Source organism: Hydra vulgaris, chromosome 06, assembly GCF_038396675.1.
Source record: "Hydra vulgaris chromosome 06, alternate assembly HydraT2T_AEP".
NCBI lineage: Eukaryota > Metazoa > Cnidaria > Hydrozoa > Anthoathecata > Hydridae > Hydra > Hydra vulgaris.
This window is the reverse complement of record NC_088925.1, coordinates 14,847,110-14,874,329: the sequence shown is the minus strand read 5'-3', so window position 1 is coordinate 14,874,329 and position 27,220 is coordinate 14,847,110. Positions and strand designations below refer to the sequence as shown.

The window sequence follows — 27,220 nt, the reverse complement described above, 5'->3', positions numbered from 1 at the left end:
ACCTAAAGACAAAGCTGAATTGTTTGCTAAGAACTTTTCATCAATATCATCTCTTGATTCCCCTAGTTGCGTTCTACCTGCTATAGCTGTCAAACAGGTTGATCCATTTCTCTAAAGTGATTTCCTGCTTAAACTCTTCTACAAATTGTGGTCCGGACAACATACCTGTTCTAGTCTTGCAGAAGTGTTCTCTGGAGCTGTCGCCTATACTTTTCAAACTTGGAGTCTTGTTTTCTGGCATGCTGGAAAGTGGCATCTGTTATCCCTATTTTCAAAAATTCTGGAAAGCGATCTGACTCATCTAACTACCGTCCCATTAGTCTTCTTCCTATCATAAGCAAGGTTTTTGAATCTTTAATTAACAAACACTTAATCTCTAATCTTGAATCTAATAACTTACATTCTGATCATCAATATGGATTTAGATCTTTTTGTTCTTCAGCTGATTTGCTAACAGTAATAACCAATAGGTTTTATCGTGCATTAGATAGAGGTGGAGAGGTTAAGGCTATCGCTCTTGACATTTCTAAAGCTTTTAATAAAGTTTGGCATGCTGGTCTTCTCCATAAGCTTTCTTCTTACGGTGTATCTGGCAACATCTTTAAGATTATTGAGTCCTTCCTTTCCAATTGTAGTATAAAATTTGTCTTCGATGGACAGCACTCTTCTTCATATACTGTAACTTCAGGGGTTCCTCAAGGTTCAATCCTTAACCCTATACTCATTAATTTACATTAATAATCTTCCAGATTTTCTCACATCTAAGGTGGCATTGTTTGCTAATGATACTACTATTTATTCTTGTCATGATAAGAAGCCAACACTCTCTGATTGCTTGGAGGAGGCATTTGAGCTTTAAAAGGATCTCACTTCTGCTGCAATATAGGACTCACAGTGGCTGGTGAACTTTAATTCAGATAAAACTCAATTTTTTTCAGCCAATCGTTATTGCAATAATTTAGACCTTTCTATATTTATGAACGGTAATGTACTCAATGAGTCATCTAGCCTTCATCTTCTAGGATTAACTCTTCTGATCTTTCTTGGAAACTGTATATCGAATCCATTGCAAAATTAGCATCTGCTGAGGTTACATCTTTTTATCGTGCTTGACACTTTCTTACTTCGGATTCTATTCTCTATCTCTATAAATCTCAAATCCGTTCTTGTATGGAATACTGTTGCCATATCTGGGGCGGACCTTCTAATGGTGCCTTTTCTCTTTTAGACAAGGTGCAAAAAGGCATTGTAAACATAGTTGGACCTGCTCTTGCAGCCAACCTCTACCCATTATCACATTGTCGTAATGTTGCTTCTCTTTCTCTTTTCTACAAATACTATAATGGGCACTGCTCTAAAGAGATGTCTCTTGTGCTATCTACTAAAATTCATTCTCATGTTATTCATCATTCAATTAAATCTCATCCTTTTTCTTTGACTATTCCTATGTGCTCCAAAAACTCTTATTCATCTAGTTTTTTTCCTCGAATATCAGTTCTTTGGAATTTGCTTCCTTCATCTTGCTTTCCTGATTCATATAATTTGCAATCCTTTAAATCGTCTGTCAATCGTTATCTTGCTATACAAACTTCAACTTTTCTCTTCCAGTAACTTCCAACTTTAATTAGTGGTTGCTTGCAGCCTTGTTGGAAGTGAAGATGTAAAAAAAAAAAAAAAAAAAGAATGATACAAACTCTCTTTAAAAAAAGAACTGGTTATGCAAAGTCGAAGGAAAAAAGTCTTAGCTCTATAAAAATCAGTTTAAACTTGTTAAAATTTTAAATGTATTTCTTACAAGATGTTTAAATACATATGCAAATATTATTTTAAATTAAGATAAAGTTATCTATTATCTTTGTATATAATGAAAATCAAAACAAAAGGTTTTATATTTAGGGAGAAAATTAAATTTTAATAATGATACAATTTTAATGATAAATAAAGCTGTTTTCGGTCACTTTCAAGCATAAATTAACATTTAAATGTATTATTTCAATACTTTTTTTTAATATACTGTTAAAATCATAAGAAACTGAAGAAAATAGTTAGCTAATGGCGTTATTTAAATTGCGCTACTCAAAAACTTGTATTTTGGCCAAAATGTTTCTAAGTCACTTTGCATTGAAGTAACACCTTAATAAAATAAACAAATAAAGCAAAAAACAAACAACCAACAAAATTTAATAATATAGAGACCAAAATAATAATAGTAATTAAAAGTAGAACAATAACTATCAAAAAAAAAAAAAAAGATAAGATAAATAAACTGACATGAGAGATAATGAGTGAGATAACACAAGGTTTAGCGATCAAAAGGGTGATATATTCAATATTCAAACAAAAAGATTTATTTGAATGTTATGGTGAGAAAAAAGAAAAGAAAGCACTTGAATAATAGCAACAAATATAAAATGCAACAATAATAAAATTAATTTGCAACAACACCACAAAAAAAAAGCATGACAGTATAAGCATTACACATGAACACGTCTATATAAACTATTCACAAAGTTATACGTGTAAACATTACAGTATAAACAAAACATTTCACTTTACTAGATTTTTTTTTTAGTCTTCTAAACAATTTTTATTTGTTTTTCTTTTCTTCTTTTATCTATTTTTGATAATTTTAAATTATAATTATCAAAAATAGATTCTAAACAATTTTTATTTGTTTTTCTTTTTTTCTTTTATCTGTTTTTGATAATTATAAATTGTAATTATAGTAATTATATTTTATATTTTGATAAATTATATTTATAAATTCTATGCAGTATTTAGGATCTTATTTTTAAGTTTATTTTAATGATTAGTTACGCAGAAAAGAACTTCATAGACTCAGCTTTATTAACAGCATTTGAAGGAAAAGAAGACCAACCAGAGTTTATTCTTGAGTATTTATTAAAGATTGCTGGTTTGCTTGATTTTTCCGATGAAGTTGGTAGGAAGAGGCTGCAACAGTTAGTTAGAGATTTATTGGTGACTGAATGTATTCCTCTTTCTTCCATTCAAATTTTAGTTGACAGATATGCTGATGTGGAAAAAAATGAAAATCGTTTCATGGAAACTCTGATTGAAATTATTGCAGAAGTTAGAAGACCCATAGTAACTGTTGTTACCACAGCTATGAAAGAAAAAAATCGTCGAAATGAATTGCAGGTGCTGCTTTATTGTTCTTTTTTTTGTTTTTAAAGTTACAGAAGGAAAAATGTTATTTGTCACAATATTGGTTTCTGATCTACTTCTGTCTTTTATATTCTTAATAAACTTTTATAAGTATACAGTTTATAAAATATACCAGTCAGCATAAATAAAAATGTTTATCTTAAATTTTGTTTTTAGTAAAAGATTTTCACCCAAATAATTCATTTTTACAGGTGCTTTTGACAGATTTCAAACAGTTTTTAAGTTATAGTACTTCAAAGTTAATAAATTATGCAGTTTTAGGAAAAAAATTTAAAGCTTCAATGTGCTACATTTCAATTCTTACATGCAGACAAAGCCAATTTTTTTGTTACTTTAGTGTGTAGGATAACGTGGTAAAACTTAAAAATTTGCATTAAAAGTTGATTTAAAACTTGCAGCAGTCTGTTAGAATATCACTTTTAAAAAAAAGTATGACAAATTTATATTCAATTTGCAGACATAGAAAGCAGGGTAAACAGTTGAAATAAATTATGAAACTTTTTATGTAATATAACTATGGAGATTTTACATAAAATATACATATGAAACACGTATATACATATGAAACACAAATACACTAATTTCTTTATCTCTTTACATAATTTATACTATTGTCAAGCAAGATTGTAGTCACAAGTGTTCATAATGGATGGAGCATTTATTTGACATATTACTTAGTCCAATGGAACCCAACGCTGACTTAATTGTGCATCATTAGTCCATTTTAAGCATAATTTGTTTCTATGCCTGAACTAGACATTACATCTTGGTTTTCAATCCATATCTCAAGCATTATTATTCTCATTCTTTCAGTGTTTCTTAACCTTTTTGTAGTCATGGACCACTTTCAAAATTTTAGCAATCTTATGGTCTTCCAAGCCTTATTGTAAATGTATTAGGAAAGAAAAAAAAAACTCCTTTATTTATTAGTACCAAGTAAAATTTATTGCGTATCAGTTGTTTAATGAGATGGTTGCTGCTGTTTCTTTTCAATAAGCACACTAAATTGAGGATTTGTTTTAGACAACGCAAGACCCATATCGTCTTTGACATCTATTCAGTTACAATTTTTAGTTTTTGTTGACACCAATGCTGAGAAACCTGACGCACAAAGGTACGTAGTAGCAAACAGAATTAATATGGACATTGCTTGATTTTTAGTGCAGTTTAGAACAAGAAGAGGGTAAGCTTGTTCTAAACTGCACCAAAAATCACAAACATCTTTTGCATGAAAATCAGCTCGCAATACTGCTTTGGATCTCGTGTCTATTAAATCATCTTTAATAAAATCTTCATTGATATCATTGATATCAATCATAAATAGGCTATGCACCCAAGTCTTCTGATCAAGGCTTTCAAGGCATAAGTACCCTTCAAACGAGTTCTGTAGCATTTTAAGATGTTCTGAGACTTCCTTTTGTATTTCTTCATTTAAACTTCTTGGTGATTGCATTTCACTTTGCGACAGCAGTTCTTCCAACATACAAAAATTTGCAGTAACACCTACATCCACTCTTCTTTTCCAAAGTGGCAGCTCACTGAAAAGACAGGTTTATTTCATTCAAATAGCTAAAAATATCGGCTGAGTAAGCTATTCCTTGCAAAAAGTTTTCACTCTCCAGAATTTGATGCAATGCACTTTCTTGATCTTTCAGAAATATCGAGACTTCTATACGTAACTCAAATAAGCGCTTCAAAGCTTGTCCTCTTGATAACCTGCGAACTTCTGTATAATACAGCAGTACTTCGTGGTCAGATCCCATTTCTTTTCTGGCTCTTACGAGGTTAGTTATTTTGATACAGGTGGCCATAACTCTTTTCAAGAAAGTAGGCAAATTTTGTGATGTCAATGCATGTCGGTGTAAGAAGCAATGAGTTATCATGACGTTAGGAATCTCTTTCTTGACCAATAATGCAAAACTAGAAGTGTTTTCAAGCATTGCAGGTGCTCCTTCTGTACACAAAATGTTGAGCTTATTTATCCAATTGATGCTGTGTTTTGCAAAAAAACTTTTTATCATACTAAAAACATCCCTTGCTTTTGTTGTTCCAAAAGTGATTCACAAAACAGAAACTCTTCTTTCATACTTTATGTTTCTATATGAACATAGCCTACAAACACCATGAGCTGGCTACACTGTGATACATCTGTGCTCTCATCCTGTTGCATGCTGAATGGAAATGGCAAAGAGTTAAGTTCATTAATGACCTGTTGCAAAACTTTGGAAGTTTCAACAATTCTAGAATGGATGACATCATTTGACAAAGGCACCGCTTCAACTTTCTTTCTTTGATCTTTACCACAAACAAGTTCTACTATGTTCGGTAAACAAGGCTTTCGAAGAATTTCTGCAATAGTGTGTGACTTTTTTTGTTGGCAATGCAATATGCAACTTTGAACGATGCTTCTAAACATGGTTTTTTTGTGGGAGTAAAACCTAGTTTGGGTAAAGTTCTAGCTTTCTCAAATCGAGCTTTTTTGGCCTGAAAAAAACATCAACATTATCAAATGCATTTCCTGGGTGGACAGATTTAAGATGTTCTAACAATTTTGACAGCTTCATACTGCCATTAGCAAGCACTTTATCACATAAAAAGCACTGCAATTTTTATGTTCCATCTTGTTGAGTTACAAAAGTGAAACCGTAGACGACATATGTATTGTTATATTTTCTTTTTTTTTGACATTTTTAACAAACTGTAAAGGAGAAAAAATTAATGAATTAATGAAACTAATGAAATAAATAATGAAAGCTATATTATAAATTAGATTATACTATATTATAAATTTTAGATTATTAAAAAAAAAAAGAAATTTGAATATCAAACTGAGGAAACTCAATTTAGTAATAACAGTATATACACAAAACATTTTTTTTACATTAAAGATGCTTATAAAGATGAAGATATTGTAGAAGAATCACAACTTTATTCAAAACTCAAAGTCCTAATGAAATTGTTTATCATGTTGAACAAAAAACAATGGAAGGATTTGAAACACAAATGAAAAACAGTATTCTTTTTGGTGACTTGTTTCAAAATTTCTTATTGGGTTATAATATTGTTACTTTGTGTTGCAAATCTATTGAGAATGGTTATTGTAAAATAATGAAACGTTGTTACAATTCGCCTGTTTATTTTATTAAACCTTTAGAAGGACCGACAAATTTACGTTTTATTCAAGATGCCAATGTGCGAGCTGTTTTTAATGTTTTAGAAAACGATAGCGGATGGAAGATAATACGAATATGTAATATTAAAATTAAAACTTTATCCAATTTAACAGAAAGATCCATGATGAAATTACGAGATTTTGAATTGTCTGGTTTTAAAAGAAAAATGCTCATGACAGATGAACAAATTGAAAAAAAGAAAAAACACAACAAAAGCTATTATGAAATTATATTATAAGACAATGAAAATGATCATGTAAAACAATATTCACCTTTGTGTGATAAAAATAACAATAATGGCACTTGAAAGTGTTGTTTGGCAGTGAAGTCTTGGCACATATGTCTTGCTATAAACTATCAATTGAAAATATAAAAATTTAGCTGTTTAAAAATGAAAATTCCACCCCATATTTTTTCTAAATCTGTGCCTGCTACATGGACCCCCTGAATGCATGCCATGGACCCCTGAGGGGTCCATGGACCACAGGTTAAAAAACCTTGCTTTACTTAGACTTTTGCAATGGGTTGTAGCAAGGAAGTGATGCTTAAGTGGTACTCGTATTTTTTTTACTTTGTTTTATTTGTAACTCTTTTAAATCACTTACTCAGAAGTATAAACATTGTTAAATAAGGCTACTTTAGAGGCCTAGGCTTAATTTGAACCCAAACCCTCATGGTTGTGAGCTGAGTGTTCTATCACTAGTCTACCACATCAGTTGTTAAGTTCTATAAATATTTTATTAAAATGTTTTTGACACTATCTATATATTATATTATGTTTACTCGCCTCAATCATTGTAATCAGTGTAACCAGAATTTAAGATTATTTACTGATTTGATATTATTACTTTTATTAATCCACTAATATATTGTTTTTTTCTGTAAATGCTAATTCACTAAATAATTTAATCTTTAGTCTTGTCAGTGGACCTCTTGGTGGTCATTTTCATTTCTCCTGTCTGAGCTTGATTTAGTAAATCTTTAGATTTTTTAGATGGAATCTTATTCTTGTTTGTTTGGTAGCTTTCATCAGACTTGTATTTGTACCACTCAGAACAACCCTACATATAGTTCTTTATAATTCCTCAATAATAAGTTTTAACATTGAATTTTATTAATATGAGTGTTTGATAACCTCTTACAAGCTCAGCGCAAGTTTTTACCCACATTCTTATACTATCATAATATTATAATATTTTATTTATACCCTAAACCTTATAAACTAGCTCTTAAGGTTTAATTATTTGTCATTATGTTTTAACATTTTTATGTTCCTTTGCAGATTAACAGGTCTAAACCTTAAAAAATCTGATCTTAGCCATAGAAATCCACCATTAATTTTTTTCTTGCTACATTGAAAACTGCTTAGGTACACTGCACACTGTGGCAATTTTTTTTTTTAATTTTTAAAATCATCTTGGGTTGTTAGCTTAACTAAGAACATTTTTGCGGGCTTATCAACTAAAAATTATTCCATGACTACTTTTTTAAATCTTTATTTGATGTTTTGATAGTTTTGAAATTATAATTAACTTAATAATAGATTAAAAAATTGCAATCAGCACATAAAAGTATTGAGATTTATATCTCAATACATTATGTATTGATTTAATGAATAAATGATTCATGACTTACCAATGTGATTAAAATATTCGCAACTCCTACTATACTATGCTGAGAATAAAAATTTAATATATATATATATATACATACATACATATATATATATATATATATATATATATATATATATATATATATATATATATATATATATATATATATATATATATATATATATATATATATATATATATATATATATATATATATATATATACTAGGGTGCATCCAACGCCCCATACTTTCAAAAGTTGATCTGTCCTTATTCCTCAAACTTTCTATGGGTTCTCACAAGAAACTCTGTTAAATTTTTTCCAAGTTAAATAAAATTTAGGAGGGCTACTTCAAGTCTTAAATTTGCAACAAGACTTTCTTGTTACAAATTTAAGACTTGAAGTGGCCCTCCTAAATTAGAAATAAATAAAAAAAATAGAAAGTTTTAAGAATAGGGACAGATCAATTTTTGAATTTTTGTTGGATGCACCCTAATATATATATATATATATATATATATATATATATATATATATATATATATATATATATATATATATATATATATATATAAATATATATATATATATATATATATATATATATATACATGTATATATATATATATATATATATATATATATATATATATATATATATATATATGTATATATAAAATAAGCTAATAAAAATGTGGTGTTAAAAAACAACTCCACCAATAAAGTTTTAATTTCAATCTCCACTACTGTAATGTTATTTAATTCCTTTGTTCAAGCAGTTAAAATTTATTTGTGTAGTCTAAATAACTTAATGTTTAGTTAGCTCGCATTCGAATGAATTTAATGGAGTGCTCTGATGACTTGGAAAAAGCAGTCAAAGATCAAGACTTTCAACAGGCTGCTTTTTTAAAAAACCAAATAGCTGACTTGGAGAAACAAAGAGATGAGTATAAATCAGTTGCGAATAGTCAAGAAGAGATGACAGAAAGAGTAGAAAAAGTAAATTCTTTGTTTTGGTTTTTTAATTTTTTCATATAGATAACTAAAATTAGAAAATTAATTTGATTTTTTCTAATTAAGAATGATCCAGAAACAATCTTGCGATGTCTGACTATTGCTTCTAGTATGCTTGTGCATATGAAGTGTAGAGAGATTAGTCCAATGTTGATCAACTTAAAAGGAGAGTTGGTATGTCATGATCAAATTATTTAATATAATTCAATTTTAATTTTGTTTTATTTTTGTTCAAAATTTTTAATTTTTTTTTTTTTAATTTTTGATTATGTTTTTTTTGATTATTTAACTGGAAAATCAGTAAAATAATTTGATCATTTTTTAAATAGTTATATAAGGAAATTTCAAAAACGATTAATAAAAATGTTGCCATATCCATTTTTCAAATGGTCACACACATGCATTGAATGACTATGGAAAGAATGAAATAAGTTAGAAAAGTCTTTGAACAAAGAAAATTTAGTCCAGACAAAAAGCAAAAACAAAAATGAAGTAAAGTAACATTAATTACATTAGTTTTATGACAAGTATAAAACAGACAAAACACATAAATAAAATACAGAATAAAAATTAAAGTTCTTTACTAAATACTCATTGTATTTAATAAATTAAAAACATTTAATAATTTAAAAAAAATAATAAGTTTTAGAGTCTTGCAGAAAATCTTGAACAATATCATTAATAAGGGCAGAGTCTGACATTTCACCTTTATATAATAAATCTGAACCTAAAATCTCTTCCAAGCATAAGGCAAATAAACTGGTTAATTCATCGTAAGACAGCTTTTTTAATTTTGAAATAAATTTTAAAGTTCAACTTCTGTGTAATTAGTTTACAGTGAGTGAAATAAATTAAATGATTATTTATTTAGAAACAACTTTATGGCATTTAAAAATTGTTTTGGCTGTGGCAAGTTGAGGTTAAAAGTCATCGAGGGTGGCTAAAAAAAGTTTGCTGATATTTTAGACAATTACAAACTACAACCTATGTCCCATTCCCTCTATGGTATTGTGGCAACTGCATTATTTTTCACCTTTTTTTTCATTTTTATCAAACATAATCATTTTATACATTCCTTTCCATCAGCAAAATGTCAAAGTTTACATACTTTAGAAAATAATATTTTGCAAACAGTTAAAGATTACAAATCCAGGTGCACTGTTTTGCAGATTGACAGAGTTTTTTAGAAGTTCTGTTATCTCAAATGTTTTATGATCAGAAATAAATTTATGCTTCATTTATAAACAGCTTATAATCATGATTTCTGCTTATCTTATAACAGTGAAAGATGTTTTGAATTGATTGTATAAAAGATATTTTCTCATTTCTATTACAGAGATGCTTTAAAATAAGACTGCAAAAGTGCAGTTACAATATATTGATATTGATAAATTAGTGGGTATGTTCAGTGATATTAAAGGAGGGTCACATAATGCAATACATTGTCATATATCTACCAAATTTTTATTTATTTTTTATTTTTTGTTAATTCACCTCCTCAAGGCCGAGAATGCCACTGCAGACAAGGAGGCTACTTATTTGTGGTATAACCCTCTCTCAACTCTATAACTCCGAAACACGAATCTTGACAAACAAGGCCGCTGCGCAGAGAAAGGAGTTGAGCGCAGTACTACCATGAATGGTGGGGATCAAACTTGGAACCTCTTGCTTATGAAGCGCTCTACCTCTACACCACTACCGCATTAAGATCAAAACAAAAGTTCAGATCAAAAAAAGAATTGGTTATCAAGATTATTCTTAATCCAAAATTTGAAATAGCAAAATGTATTTTTATTAAAAAATTTTTTCGCTGTTTGAGAGGAGGAGCTTTTAAAACTAATTACCTGCTTATTCAACTTATTAGTACTAATTACCTGAGCACATTAATATGAACACATTAACAACACTATCATAACAAATGTGCAACAAATTTCTACCACCGTTTTGAGGTTTTTAGAAATATTAAACTTTTTTTTAAAATTTATTCCCTTTTTTTTGTGATAGTATATAATAACTTTACATATGTTATGTATATAATATCTATAGAGTTTCAAAAATGTTTTATTTTGTATTTTGAAAAATCAAAAAAAGATTTATAAAAAAAAAATAATACAAGTGTATTTGAACCACTGTGATTTACATTAGAAACACAGCAAGCTAACCACTATAGCCACTAAGGTGTATTGTTTGATAAATGTTTTAACACTACTTATAAAAAAAGACTTTATAAAATGGCAAATAAATGCCATAAATCAAAAATAAGGAGATGTTGCCACATTTTTAAAGTAAAATTAAAACTATGAAACTTGATGTTTTAAGGTTACTTAATTTGAAGTTTACAATAAGTTAGATATTTGCATAGACTTTGGTTCACATTTTCTTATAAAAATGCCTGCAACTCTTTCTTGCCATTAATTTGGGTGTAATGGCTGCAGTGAGTTCTGTGTCAAACACTCACGAGTGAGAATTTATAACTTGAGCAATATTATATAAATCAGTGAATGTTAAAAGGGGCGGAAGTCCAACTATGTAAACTTAAAAGGAAACTAAAAAAAACTGGATTTTCCATCGTAGTAAATTTTTGTTAAAAAAATTATTGAACCATTAACAAAAGTTTACAACAGCGGAAAATGCATTTTTTTTTTTTTTTTGTTTCTCGAAAGTTTACATTATTGGACTTCCGCCCTTTTAACATTTACCGATTCATATATGATTATAATAATAAAAGTAACAATAATTTGTTAAGTGTAGTAATAAAAATTACAAAACCAAATTATCCTAAATACTTAATGTATTATAAATATAAAACATCTTAACAATTAACTTTGATATTTTTTTTTACAGATTTTTGAAGGTATAAAGAATGAAGATCCCTTTATTCGTAATGAAGCTGTAAAATGCTTAGGCTTGATGTCATTATTAAATAAAGAGTTTGCTATGCAGCATCTTTTACTGTTTGTACAGGTAAATTGTTGGTCATTTCACAGTATTAATCTGTTTGTGTTTTTTTTGTTTTTTGTTGAGATGTGTAGCTAACCTTTTGAGTATAATAATTTTTCCTTGTTCCCTGGTAGTACTTGTAACAAAGAGAAAATGATGTAATTTTATGATTATGTGACAAGGGTTCAAGCTTGTCTTCTTGAACATGTCCAACTATGTTTGAATATTTTTAAACATAGTTAGAACATAGTTTTATTTTTGAACCTTGTCCAAAAGAGAAAGAGTATCATTTGAAGATCCAGCACAAGTATGATAACAATAAAACAATATTGAACACAGAGATTTGTTAGAGATTTATTTAAGGTAAAGAATGAAAATGGAAAGCTGAACAAATTGGGAACCATTGCAGATGCTAATTTTGATCTGGATTAAATATATGTTTTTCCATGAGAGCTCAGTATTAAATTCATAAAGCAGTTCCAGCAAGCAGGATATCAGGGGTTAATTGAGTTGAAATTTTGTTAATGACCTAATATTGTAATACTTAATGGTGATAATGTAATACTTAATGATGATGATGAGTTAATGACTTGTGATGAGTTAATGACTAATGATGAGTTTTATAATATGATATATGATGGAGTATTTTTCAAAAGAAATTGCATTTAAAAAAATATATATTTAAAATTTTAGGTTTTGCAAGTTGATCAAGAACTATTACAGATAATGGCTGTCAAAGTTTTATTTGATATCTTACTTTTATATGGGTTGCAAGCTTTTGATGCTGATGATAAAGAAAATGTGGAGTGTGAAGGCATATATTTAACTTTTAATACTGATCCTAATTTTCAGCTAATTTTAATTAGCTGCTGCTTTTTTTGTTGTTGTTATTGAAATGCATTTTATGACATTTAAATTGAAAAAACATTTATATTTATATAAACAATTTAAATTGAAAAAACATTTATATTTATATAAACAATTTTTTTTTTTTAAGTTCAAGTTTTACAACTTTATAACTTGACATTAACTTTTTAAAACAATATTTTTATTTTATTTTATTTGATTGACATATTATTTCAAAGTATATGAGAATTAAGTGATTGTTATTGGGGGTACCAATCACCTGATATTATTTACAGTATAATCATTATACTGTAGATTATACTGTAAATATAATAATAAATATAATAATATCAATAGGCTTCTCTTTTTTTGTAAAAAAGTAAGCTTTATACAAAAAAAAAAAAAAGGTTATTTAGTTTGTTAAAAAAGTGCACAGATCCCCTCAATCAAAAAAAGCTTCTTAATAGTTTCATTTTATTAAATGTTCCAAATGATTATCTTATACAAATTTGCATCTTTTCAAACCATTTGTCAAATGTTTTTTTTATACTCATCTTTGGGTATGCTATGAAGATTCTTGGTTATGTTTTTTTTTTGACTTTCTACATCAGCTATCAAGATTTTTTTTTATTATGTTGAATAACAAAAAATCGGATGAAGTTAATTCTGGTGAGTATGGCTGGATATCTTAATTGCGACTTGGTAAAGAGAATTTGTGACAGTTTAAGTAATAAAGGGTTGAGCGTTATTATAGAAAAATTATAGTACCTGTTACAGGTCTTTGTTTATTTATTTTGCTTATAATAGGTTTCAAACAATTTTTTACATAATATTGACCAGTAATAGAGTGCCACTTTTCAGCATAATAACATTTGTTGTCTTGAAGAAGTAAAACATTTTTTTGGCTCAAATTTATTACATTATAATTTTTAAACTTCACAAACTTTCACAAACCCAACTAGCATTAGCTGGCTTGTATTGAACTTATCTCTAGTTATACCGTGACAAGGTATAACTAGAGACAAGTTCAATACAAGCCAGCTAATGCTAGTTATAATAACATCACATATGCTCCATATGCTTAAAAACTGACATGGCGTCAGTTTTCTTTTTTAAAGTGCGTTTTGAATGATTTCTTTGATTGTAAAATGATTAATTGATGTCAGGACATTGATTATATTGTGTGTTGCATGAGTGTTATGTTCCATGAGTGTTACGTAGTTTGAGTGTTATGTTGCATGAGTATTATGTCGAATGAGTATTATGTTGTATGAGTGTTATGTTGCATGAGTGTTATGTAGTTTGAGTGTTGTCTGGTTTTTTTGGCTTTCGATGTCAGTATAGTCATCAACATTTTTTTTCAAATAGTTGGTCAAGACAATTTGTGGCAGTTTGAGTACATGAGCATTATTATGGAGAAATTTAAAATTTTGAGTACCTGTTACAGTTCTTTGTTTATTTTGTGTATAACAGGTTTCAAACTATTTCTTACATAATATTGACTTGTTATGGTGTCCCACTTTTCAACATAATCCAAATAAACAACAATCACATGTTAGGTTTCAACTATGACTCTTCTTTATTACTCAAAACTTGTTTATTTCCTCTTATCAATCCCAACCCCTCATATTTTTTATTAGTACTTTTTCTAAGTTTTTATACGTTTGTAGCCAACCTCCAACCATTATCACATTGTTGCAATGTTGCTTCTAAATACTATAATGGGTACTGCTCTAAAGAGCTAGCGTCTCTTGTACCATCTACTAAAATTCATTCTGGTGTTACTTGTCATTCAATTAAGTCTTATCTTTTTACTGTGACTGTTCCTAAGTGCTCCAAAAATTCTTATTCATCTAGTTTTTTTTCTCGAACATCAGTTCTTTGGAATTCACTCTCTTCATCTTGTTTTCCCGATTCATATAATTTGCAATCTTTCTGTTAATTGTTATCTTGCTCTATAAACTTCATCTTTTCTCTTCCAGTAACTTCCAACTCTAATAGTGGTTGCTTGCAGTCTTGTTGAAAGTAAAGATGTTGAAAAAATAAAAAGATAAAAAAATAATAATAAGGTATTATAATAGTAATAATAATAATTTTATGGTTTTTATTGTCTTCTAGTTACAAACTTATTATGTAATGTAATTTGAAGCTTCCTCGCAGTTTTAATTTAATCTTGAAAACATTGAAACTTTACTTTAATAGATGGTATTTTGTACTCTTGTACATTATACCATCTATTATAGCATTTATAATGTACTTTTTTAGCAAAAACATTAGAACAAATAAAAGCATCACATTTTATAATTAAAAATTTGCATACTTATATGTCAAAAAGTTTATCAAGATTTATCTCAATGTTTAATATATATTTTTTTGGTTTCTTTTTTTCTTGGAAAAACAATTATTTCACAATGTTACTACTTTATCATAAATAGTTTTGACAGTAATTAATTCAAGCAATATAAATTGAAAACTTGTACTCAATCATTAGGTGATATCTTTTAGCGGAAAATTTTAACCTTTATGCCATTACAGTTCAATAAAGTTCCATATCCTGTAACATCTCTGTTGGTAATTCTGAGACAAAGAACTGTTTCGTGTACCATATTTTGTAACATCTCTGTTGGTTGGTAATTCCGAGACTAAGAACTGCTTTGTGTACCAAATGAAAATATTATTTGTGTACTGTATTTCAATCTGGTTTAGGATGTCACCGATTAAATACGACTGTTATCAAATATGGATGTCTTTATACTTCTAAAATTTAAAATCCTTACAAGTTTTTTTGGTTGACAATAAATAATAATGAATGAACATAATAAAAAAATTATTTGGAAGCAATTGAATTTTCAAAGTTAAATGCTTAGCAATATACATTTTACACTTATATTAAAGAAATGATTGTTATCACTTTTAAAAATTAAAAAAAATTTTTTTTTCCTTCAATTTTATGCACAAATGAGGTTAATTAGCAATTATCTTGTTAACTAACCTAAAGCAACTTATTTTATAATCATAAATCAATAAAATTTTTGAAGTTTAATGTTTACTTATTGTACATTTAATCTTAGCAACAGCTATGCAACTTTTTTTACTAATCTTAAATTTTTTTTTCAAATTTTTTTCAAATTTTTTTCAAAATTTTTTCAAATTTTTTTCAAATCAGCATTCTGTCAAAAAAAATTCATGATAAGCGTTGAGGCTTTCTATAAAGAAGGCTATAATCCAAATATTTGAGAACTCTTTAAAAATATTCATGAATATTGTTGAGGGTTTCTATAAAGAAGGCTATAATCCAAATATTTGAGAGCTCTTTAAAAAAAAAGCTAAGCCTTTTATAGTAGTTAATATTATTATTACCTTACTTCAAAGGCACAAAGGTTACTGAAATGTCAGGGCAAAACAGTCATTTAGTCAGATAGACACAATCTAAATATCAAGGACATCTTTAGCTGATATTACCTAGAATATGCCAATTACCTTAGTACAAACTGACTCATATTTCAACTTGATAATCGGCTTATGGTAAATTGTTACTTATATATATGCCACAATGTTACTCCAAATTGCATTTGATTATGCTAAATTTAATAAATTATAGTTATTATCATTTATTAATATATATTAACATTACAAAATGAAATTTACTATAATGAAACTTATTTTTTATGTTGATATCCATGTTATCATTACGTTTTCATTCTGGTAAAAAAATTGAATTGTTGAAAGAATTATATAAGTAAAGTATATAAAATATGAATAAAAAAATGCTAATAGATTTCAAACAAGGCTGTTACTTTGAAGAAGCAAGTTAAGTGTAATACTATCAGAGATGTGCTGGGTATTACCAAGGATGTGGTGGATACTACCAGGAATGTTGTGGAATTTGAGAGTTATGACACTGCACTTAACATCTTTTAATTATATATAGTATTTTTATGTTAATAAGATAAATTTTTTTATAAATATATATAAGTTTTTTAGTTAATAGTTTATTTTATTAAATTAATTTGAGTTCCCTGGCAATACCCATATTTATGAATAAGCAAAAATAGAAATGTAAAAAACACTTTATTTAGGGTATTCAAAATAAAATAAACATTTATTTACAAAATAAAATATATATTTATTCACATACTTGACAGTTTCTACAAAGTCTTTATCAAGTGTAAATAATTTATGTACAAACAGCACTATATATTACAATATTATGCAAGAGTAACTCAATACAAACAAAAATACAAAACAAAAATACAAAACAAAATAAAAACTATTCTAGAAAGTTTAGCGTATTTAATTCCATACAACCATTTATGAGTATTTCTAAATATAATTATGTGTAAAGATTTCAGCATGATTCTAGTTAAATAGTTTGTTGCTTCTGGCTAAAAATGTACAATTTAACTGGCCATTATTATGAAACCTTAAACGTTTAAAAATGTAAGATTTGGTATGTTAAATGTATTCTGTTAAATATTTTTTAAATTATTATTTAATTTTTTTTTTAATTAGAAGATGGTGAAACTACAGTTGTTCTTGAAACACCTCCAGAACAATTGAAAAGCAATACAAGGAAGAAAAATGCAGCTGAAGGAGTACTTGAAATCTTACTTGGATTTCTTGATAATGAAGTATACAAGTTTTATTTTACAAATATATCTAATAAATATTACAAAAAAATCCATATAATATTACAAAAATATTACAAAACATTGTATCAACGTTGTATCAATAAAACCCTCCAAAAAGTGTTTAGTTTTTAACACTTTTTTAATCCTATGATAATATTTATAATGAATAATCAATGTGCTAAGTAATTAATTTTTTCAGAGTGCTGATTTGTATACCTTAGTGGCTGAAGGCATGGCAAAGTTGCTTATGGTTGGACATATTTCAAGTTCACATACTCTAACGCGTCTTATACTTTTGTGGTACAATCCTATAACAGAAAGCGAAATTTCACTTCGACATTGTCTAGGAATGTTTTTACCCACTTATGCATTTGGAAATATGTATGTAAAATATTATTTTTTAACACTTAAGGTTTACTCACTTTATCTATGCAACTGAAATAAGTTCTCTTAAAGATTTTTAGTCTTTCAGAATTGCTTGAAGAATCTTTGTTAGTAGTTGAATAGTATTATATTTATATATATATATATATATATATATATATATATATATTTATATATATATGTATATATATATATTTATGTATATAAGTATATGTATATATATACATATACATATATATATATATATATATATATATATATATATATTTATATATATATATGTATATATATATTTATATATATATGTATATATATATTTATATATATATGTATATGTATATATATATAATACATATACATATATATATATACACACACACACATATTTATATACATATGTATATGTATATATATATATATATATATATATATATATATATATATATATATATATATATATATATATATATATATATATATTTATATATATATGTATATATATATTTATGTATATAAGTATATGTATATATATACATATACATATATATATATATATATATATATTTATATATATATATGTATATATATACATATACATATATATATATATATATATATATATATATATATTTATATATATATATACGTATATATATATTTATATATATATGTATATATATATTTATATATATATGTATATGTATATATATACATATACATATATACACACACACACACACACACACACACACATAGATATAGACAGATCTATATGTGTATAAATATATATATATAAGTATATATATATATATGTATATATATATATATATATATATACATACACACACACACACACACACACACACACACACACACACACACACACACACACACACACACACACACACACACACACACACACACATATATATATAAAGGAGTGCCGATACATTAAATGAGGGTTTGAAATGGGCAGCAATCTTTTCTTTTATTATTCTTTGTTTTTTTTCTACTGAAAAAGTCGTATGCTATAAAGACAAAATGAGTAAATAATTGCTGATCTATATATGTTATAGTAAAATTATATGTGTGTGGGTGGGTATGTGTTAAAGGAACAAATAATAATAATGAATTTTTTGTCTAGATCAAACCAGAGAATGATAGAGGAAGCATTTCTTCCAGTTTTAAAAACTTTAGACAATGCTCCTTCTACTTCACCATTAAGTCAAGTAAATACTGAAAATGTCATTGAGCTTTTGCTTCAATTAACAGATGTAAATAATTTGGTGCAGTTAGACAAAAATAAGTCAAGTTTATCGTCCCCAACTCTTAATCAGTTTGTATGTATTTTCGTTATTCATTTTAAATTAATTTATAACTTTTTTGCTTGGTTAAAATTTTCTTCATAAATTTGAATTTGCTTTATATTGCATGATTTTAATGTAACATTTTTCCTAAAGGCCTTGAGAAGCACAAGGCTAAAAAGGCTAGAGATAAAGGAGCTTGTATATATTAAATTTTATGTTTATTTGATTAAATACAGTTCAAGTATAATCAAGATAAAATCTTTATTTTGATTACTTTAAAATGTGAATATACTAACCTAACATCTGTAGTCTAATTTAAAAATTATAATTTTTATAATTTAATATAGTTTTTTTGTTTTGGTTTTATTGTTTTATTAATAACTTTGCTAAAACTGTACCCAGGTCATGATTAGATGTGGTTTTAATTGTACATGTATGTAGCAAGTACAGGTGTATAGGCTAACGCTTTTGTTAAATGTGTAAAGGTAATGTGAAAAAGATGATTTTTGTCTTATTGCCTTGTGTTATTTAAACTTAATATCTACAATTTAGTATTTACTTAGTTGTAGCTGGGCGTGAACCTAGTTGTAACTAAGCATGAACATTCAAAAGTTGGAGTTTTGAACTTATCTGGGAGTTACTTAAATCAAACTAAAATATCGTGGACCCAACCCTGCAATTATAGTTATAATTGTTTTTCAAAAGCAATATAATTGAAATTGTTTTTCAAAAGTGATATAATTGAAATTGTTTTTCAAAAGTGATATAATTGAAATTGTTTTTCAAAAGTGATATAATTGAAATTAGTTATAGTTTTAGTTAAAATTTGTCAAATTTTGTTATTTTTTAAAAAAAAGAAAAAATATAAGCACCTTATTATTATAAATTATTACTAATTATTAAATTATTATTAGTTAATAATTATTAAATATTATAAATTAAGTTCAATGCTATGCACTCTTTTTTTTTTTAAAAAAAAAAAAAAAAAGCAAGAAGAATATAATTTTAATAAAATAATGTAAGATGCAGTTAATTGCTAGAATTTAAAAAGTTCTGTATAGCAACAATTATTAAGTCAACGATTTTTTTTCATGATGTTTTTTTATTAAATCAAGGAAAAAGTTTTAAAAGTCTATTTGATTCAGTAAAATTTGGTATATTTAAATGTTGATGTAGGCAGAGACATCTAGTAATGTTTGCAAATCTGTTATTAAAACAAGTTTTAGTGAGGTTACCCACTCTTTTCCATTTAATGTTAAGTGAGGTTAAGTCAACCATGGTTAGATCTGCATATTTTTATTTTAATAGCTGATTTGGCATAAGAAATGAAGCAAATAATATTAATAGCAGTAATACCACAATGGTTATATATGATTATGATTAAATAAAAATGCAGCTTAAAAGTCTTTTTGGTGATGATTTTGGGTTTAACGTTTGACTTGTATCTGATACTTTGTTAAATATTGACTGCTCTATTGGTTGGTAGTTGTTAGTGATTGTGATTTATAAAAAGTGAATCTACTGATTATAAAAACAACAACAAAAAAACAACTATTAAAACTATGCAATAAAAGTAAAATACAAAATTTTATTTAACATTTAAATATTTAGTAAAATTACAAGAATAAAACAAGACCCCAAAAATGACTAACATCTCTATATAAGAAACTGATTTGTTTTAGGTTTATATTTCAAAAAATAAAAAAGCGACCTATAATTACAATCAAAATTCATAAAAGAAATCTTAAACAATTTTCAAAAGCAAAAATGCTACAAATATATATATATATATATATATATATATATATATATATATATATATATATATTTTTTTTTTTTTTTCTTTCTGTAATTGTTGGTGCAAAATTATTTTTTAGGATGAGTATGTACACGACTCCATTGCTGTTAAGATTGCAAATGAAATTTTATCTGATCCTGACAGCACAAACATTAAGATGTTTTGCAAAGTACTGAATCATTTAAATATTTGTCCGCGAAATAAATCAGTCATATCAGATTTGATAATGTTGACTTCGAAAATACAAAAAGTAGGGTTTTTACACATACAATAATGAGTATAATATTATGGTAATATTAATTATAGTATTTTATAAATATATTATGAATATAATATTATGGTTATATTAGTAATAGTATATTATAAATATTATTATTATTATTATAAATATTATATTACAATTTTATTTTGTTTTAAAGTAATAACGGTTTTTTAGTAGTTAGTAGCAACTGAGTAGTAAAACTTTGTTTGTTAGTTGACAGTAGCAACGAAGTAATGACAATTCTAGTAGTTAATAGCAACATAATAATTATATATTTTTTTAGTTATAAATAATAAATTGGTAAAATTTTTCAGTAGTTGCAACTAATTATTGACAATATTTTTAGGTATTATGTAAAAATAGAGTAGCTAAAAAAATGGTTGATCGTTTTGCTAATCATCTTCAACATCTTTTGGTCAGTGAAGGTATATCAAAAAGATTTTTTTGTTCTTTGATTTTCAACATTCGATTGTTTATACTTAACAATATTTTTTAAGTTAATATAAAAATGCTTAAAATAATTAGTATACTCATTAAACTTTTTTTTATACCAACAAATAAACATTACCTGCAATATATAAAAACAGATGCAATTTTGCAGTAAAAACATTTGTCAACCAGCAATTGTTTGTCTCTGTATTTAAACCAACAAAACACAATCATACGATCAGCCAATCAATGCCAAATAAGTATTATTCAAACTTAATTAATTCAAAATAACTTTTAAATAAGAAGTTACTTTTTTAAAGTTGTAAAGTAACTAAATGTGAAATTAACTAATTTTAAGTTAGTGAAACAAATTTTAATAAAGTCAATTAAAAAATAATATAAATTGCTTGTTAAAAGAAAATTTCTAGTTAAATTAAAACTAAATCTATAAATAAAAAAAAATAATTGCTAATTAAATTGAAACTAAATCTATTCAAATTTAATCTTATTAAATGGTTTATTAAATCTAATTATTTAAAAGAAGAGAAAGCGTTTCTAGTAACCAATTTGGAAATTTATTATTGATATATATATATATATATATATATATATATATATATATATATATATATATATATATATATATATATATCAATATATATATCAATATATATATATATATATATATATATATATATATATATATATATATATATATATATATATCAATTATATATATATCAATATATATATATATATATATATATATATATATATATATATATATATATATATATATATATATATATATATATATATATATATATATATATATCAATAATAAATATATAAATATCAATAATAAATATATAAATATCAATAATCAAAAAATATATATATATATATATATATATATATATATATATATATATATATATATATATATATATATATATATATATTGATATTGATATTTAAGGCTGTTTTGTATTATAATAATAAAACAAAACTCTAAAATATATATATATATATATATCAACCCTCGGAATTAGGGTCGGCATTCGGCAATGCCGACCTAATTGCCGACCTGAAAGTGTTTGAGGTCGGCAAAAAATTGCCAACCTCGTTTCTATGTTTTATGGTAAGACCTTTGTATCAAATGATTTTTGACGACCTGATGCCGACCTCTAAAAGATTGAGGTCGGCAAATTATTGCCGACCTCATTTTTCCTAATTCCGAGGGTTGATATATATACACACACACACACATATACATACACAGTGCTCGAAGTGGAGAAAAAAAAAGTAATGGGATTGTATTCGGTAAGTTGAAAATACCATACCGCCTAATTTTTTGTTATATATAGAAATTTATATAGAGGTGTCGGAATGGCATCCCGTCTCACTTCGAGCAATGTATATATACACACACACACGCGTACGTTTGCTTTTTGGATTTTTTGGTTTTCATTTTTTTTTTCATTTTAAAATAATGCTGCTTTTATTATTAGGGAGTAGTAACATAACTAATAACCAAATAACATCAGAAAAAATAAATGAAGAAGATGAACAAGATGAAGATAATATTGAAGATGGATCTTCAAATACCACACTGACACCACAAGAAATTATCAAAAGTGAGATTAGTTTTGATTTGATTCAAAAGTTATTCACTGGTTTGTATCAAAAATTGATTGTTTTATATCATATGTAAGATTTGTTTTGATGTTGATTGAAAATTTTGTTGAACCTGTTCTCACCTAAACTTAACAGATTTACGAATATCATTTTATGTCATAATACTCTTACATTTTCCTTACATTTTACTCTTACATTTTTTTTAGTGAGGAATATTTTTACAAATTTTTTGTAACTTTTATCAGCTTTTAAAGGCGAAAGGAAGTATATTTTCACATATATCTAAAAATTACATATGAAAGATAATTTAAAATACGAACAAGGTTTATACTTTCGTATATACTCAATTGACATGCTGACTTAAAATGAGCGAAGTCTAACTTTTTTACAACTTAAAATGTTTTTTTTTTTAATTAATCTAATAAAGTTTTAAGAAATTCAAAAACGAACGCATTACGCATGCATGCGTATGTAAAGTTTTATTTAAAAATGCAAGTTTAGTTATATAAACAAATTTTAATCAAAATCTTGCATGATAGCGATACTGCAGTATCGCCATCATGCAAAAAATTAATGCAAGTTTTTAACTTATTTGGCATAAGAAATATACAGAATAAATAAATCTTACCCTGAGGTGGAAATTCGCATTGATTAGTGAATGAATAACTGAAAAATTATTTAAATCATTTAATACTTTTATGTAGAAATTATTATTGTACATTATAAACATTTTTAAAAAAATGTTTGAAATATGCATTTAGGAAAAAATAATCAAATATGAAACTCTTTTAATCCTAAACTGTGAAGCACGAGTCTTGTGTAAGATTAATAAGACTGCTGCTTTGAGGAACATGTTGGACTTCCAGAGACATTTTGTGGATTTAAACCTTGAACCTCTAGATGGTGAACTAGGCGTTCTACTACTAGCATACTGTCATAATTAATTTAATCAGTGTGTTAGTTCCATAATGAAAAACATAATTTAAATGTTCTTGAAACAGGAGTCTCAAAAAGATTTTAAAGTCTGAAGACAAAATCACAACGAGTCTGTTGCTCCCATATCAAATAAGAAAAAATCCAAAGAGTTCACGATGTGATAAAAGCTTTTTTAATCATGGCTGAAAATTCTGAACATGTTCTAGGCTTTTTCCAATGGAGCAGAATAAAATCCAATTGTTATCACGAAGTTTCCACTATTTCGTCAAAAAACAAAAAGTAAGCCTGAAAAACATTCACATGCAGCTACTTATTGGTAATCAATCTGCAGGGAAAAAATGTTATTTACATTCTTTTTTATTGCCTCGCAATAAAACAGAATGTATGTGGATTTTTATTATAATTGTTTATTGTTTTTTATACTTTTTAATATTTAAATTAATAATACAAAGGTTAAGGTTACAAAGAAAAATATCTATTAATTTTTAAAAGAAAAATTTTGATTTAGTATTGTTTTTTTAATTTAGTTAAAAAAAAATTTATTTCATTTAGTTTAGGTTTTGATTTTTATTATTTTGAGTTTTATATTGTATAAGTTTTGATATGAAGTTTGTGTTATCAAAAAAATTTTTTTGTTTTTTAAATACATTTTAGGTCAACTTATTAGTTCGTGTTCAAAGAAACATAAAACACCGACCTCTCAAAAAGTACCGCAAAAGAAAAAAATGAGAAGAGACTCTACTGAGAGGTATTTTATTCTAATTTAATTATAATATATACATTTAATAATCACATTTTATCGGTTTACTAAACGAAATAACTTATAAATGAAATAACTTTAGGTAGATTTTGTATTTTAAAGTAAAAGCGTTTTCAACCATTTTAACTGTATAAAGAGCAAAGCTCATTCATTTTTTTTTTTTTTTTGAAGTAGTTATTCAAATCTGTATAAGTATGTTTTTTACACAGTTAGGGCAGTTTGAGCAGCTTTGTTAACTGTAGCAGTATCTCTTCAAGCAAATCAAAAAATAAACTTTTTTTAACCAAGTTTTAGCAGGTTAAATTATCGTTCTAGTTGAGAAAAAATTATGGAAATCCTACGCACCCTGGGCCGTCCCGAAGAGGTCTCGCATGGGGGAAAGGGGGTGCCATATTTGTTTTTTATCCGACTACGCCAACTCAATTTCGAAACTTGTTAACTTAAATGCTAAATGTACTAATGGGCCTACTCAAATACACATATAACAGCTTTAGGAGGGGGGGACTCTCCCCCTTGCTTCGGGATCCCCCTGCACGTACCGTTCATGAAATCTGCTAAATTTGTTGTACATTGTTCAACTAGCCCCGCTCTATCCTAGCATATTAAAATTAGTTGTTTGCTTTTGGTAACAAACAAAAAGTTGTGAGTGTATATTATTCAACTAGTTATATAGAAGTAAGAAACGTCATATAAATATAAAATGTTTAAATAGAGAATATGGAAAGAAAAGAAAGGAAAGTTCTGATTTCTCGGGAAGAGGAAAATATACGAACGACCGAAGGATGGGAAAGAAAATAGAATTGTTTCGGTGGTACATGGGATATTGTTTCACATCGGAATATTTCCCCCACGGAAAGCGACTAAAACAATTTAAAAAAAAAGTATACTGCTGAAACTTATATTTTTCGAGAAATTAAAGTTTATTTATCTAGTAACTAAAATTTGCGTTTTTCTGTTCCGTACGTGATTCCGCTTCGAACTTATTTTTTTCTTTGATAACATTACTAAAGTATGTCATTTTTTGTTTACAAAAAATTTATATCGATTAAAATTAAATGAGATTAAATTGTAGATCGCCAGTCTTTCATTTTTATGAAAATAATAGACAAAACATATACGAGGTATCGTGGTATATTTTGTGTGTGTGTGTGTGTGCGCGCGCGCATTTGACTAGAATAACACTCTAACGGTTTTATTGTTCTTTTTAGTATCGATTTCTTCATTAAACCGTCACCAAGGTAATATTTTCACATGATACTGCTGATGCCTCATGATTTTTTTGACAATTTTAATTTCATTGATATATTTTTTTTTTACTTTAGTTATACGAATTTGTCAGAGGACGATTCATCATAAAATGTTTTATTTCAAATATTTTTTAAAATTGTGCTTTTTCATACAATTCTCTCTTTTTTTGAAATAATTAGAAAGTTAGCTTTCTAATTATTTCAAAAAACATTTGAATTATTGTTATATTGAAAAAATAATTATGGTCTTTATGACAAACAGATTAAGATGAGTTAAAGTAATAATAATATAGTAATATTAGTTAGCACTTCCTTTTTAAGTTAAAAAAAAAATCTGACTAAATGCATTTTTACTTATTACTTTTTATCGGTACTTCGTATGTGTGTATATAAAATAATAGACTAAGTATTTAATTTGTTTGTATATAAAAAATTAAATAAACGTGAATTTAACTATTTAAATCTTTACTAAATGAAGAACTTATTAAAATTCTACATAAACAGTTTTCAACTTATTATCATTTTATTTTATTTTATGAACTAATGATAATTATTTTAAATAGTAATAATAAAATTTTTTAAATAACATAAGTTGAATGGTATTATTTAGCGTATTTGTTACACACGCGTGCGCGCGCAGTAATTAATAGAATAAAAAAAAGTTCCAAAAAACAACACAAGGTTTATATGCCTTTTAAGGTTTTAAAGTAAAAGTTCACATTGACTATGTCCTCTTTCTTTACCGCTCTGCCAATATTGTTGTAATAGTGAATTTAATGATCATCACACTGAATGGCTTGGATCTAAAGCCACTGAGACTTTTGGAAAATCTTCAACAGCGTCATTAACAAAAGAAGGCCTAACATTCCATCTCTTGTTCATGGGATTGATCTTATTACCTCTCCCAAGAATAAGGCTATTTGCAAAGAACTTTCTTCAAATTGGACTCTTGAATTTTATGGCCATACTCTTCCTTCTATTCCAATTAAACAAGTTATTTACTGCAAACAACTATTGCAATACTTTCGACATTTCCATATTAATGAATTGCAA

At 26.4% G+C, this 27,220-nt stretch overlaps 1 protein-coding gene across 3 annotated transcripts in view; it reads left to right on the top strand.

Annotated features, from left to right (window-relative positions):
• The window catches only part of LOC100201297 (condensin complex subunit 3), a 67,851-nt gene extending 41,095 nt beyond the window's left edge, over positions 1 to 26,756 (top strand). The window contains exons 6-19 of one of the 3 annotated variants that reach the window (XM_065799307.1): positions 2,814 to 3,159; positions 8,795 to 8,974; positions 9,056 to 9,163; positions 11,834 to 11,953; positions 12,623 to 12,743; positions 17,288 to 17,406; positions 17,606 to 17,787; positions 18,935 to 19,130; positions 20,975 to 21,145; positions 21,504 to 21,582; positions 23,098 to 23,223; positions 24,815 to 24,908; positions 26,129 to 26,158; positions 26,243 to 26,756. In XM_065799307.1, the coding sequence (XP_065655379.1) occupies positions 2,814 to 3,159; positions 8,795 to 8,974; positions 9,056 to 9,163; positions 11,834 to 11,953; positions 12,623 to 12,743; positions 17,288 to 17,406; positions 17,606 to 17,787; positions 18,935 to 19,130; positions 20,975 to 21,145; positions 21,504 to 21,582; positions 23,098 to 23,223; positions 24,815 to 24,908; positions 26,129 to 26,158; positions 26,243 to 26,276 (1,906 nt within the window). In that variant the 3' untranslated portion in view covers positions 26,277 to 26,756. The remainder of the gene's footprint in view (positions 1 to 2,813; positions 3,160 to 8,794; positions 8,975 to 9,055; positions 9,164 to 11,833; positions 11,954 to 12,622; positions 12,744 to 17,287; positions 17,407 to 17,605; positions 17,788 to 18,934; positions 19,131 to 20,974; positions 21,146 to 21,503; positions 21,583 to 23,097; positions 23,224 to 24,814; positions 24,909 to 26,128; positions 26,159 to 26,242) is intronic. The other 2 variants (XM_065799308.1, XM_065799309.1) reach the window with 2 other exon arrangements.
• Positions 26,757 to 27,220: the final 464 nt, after the last annotated feature.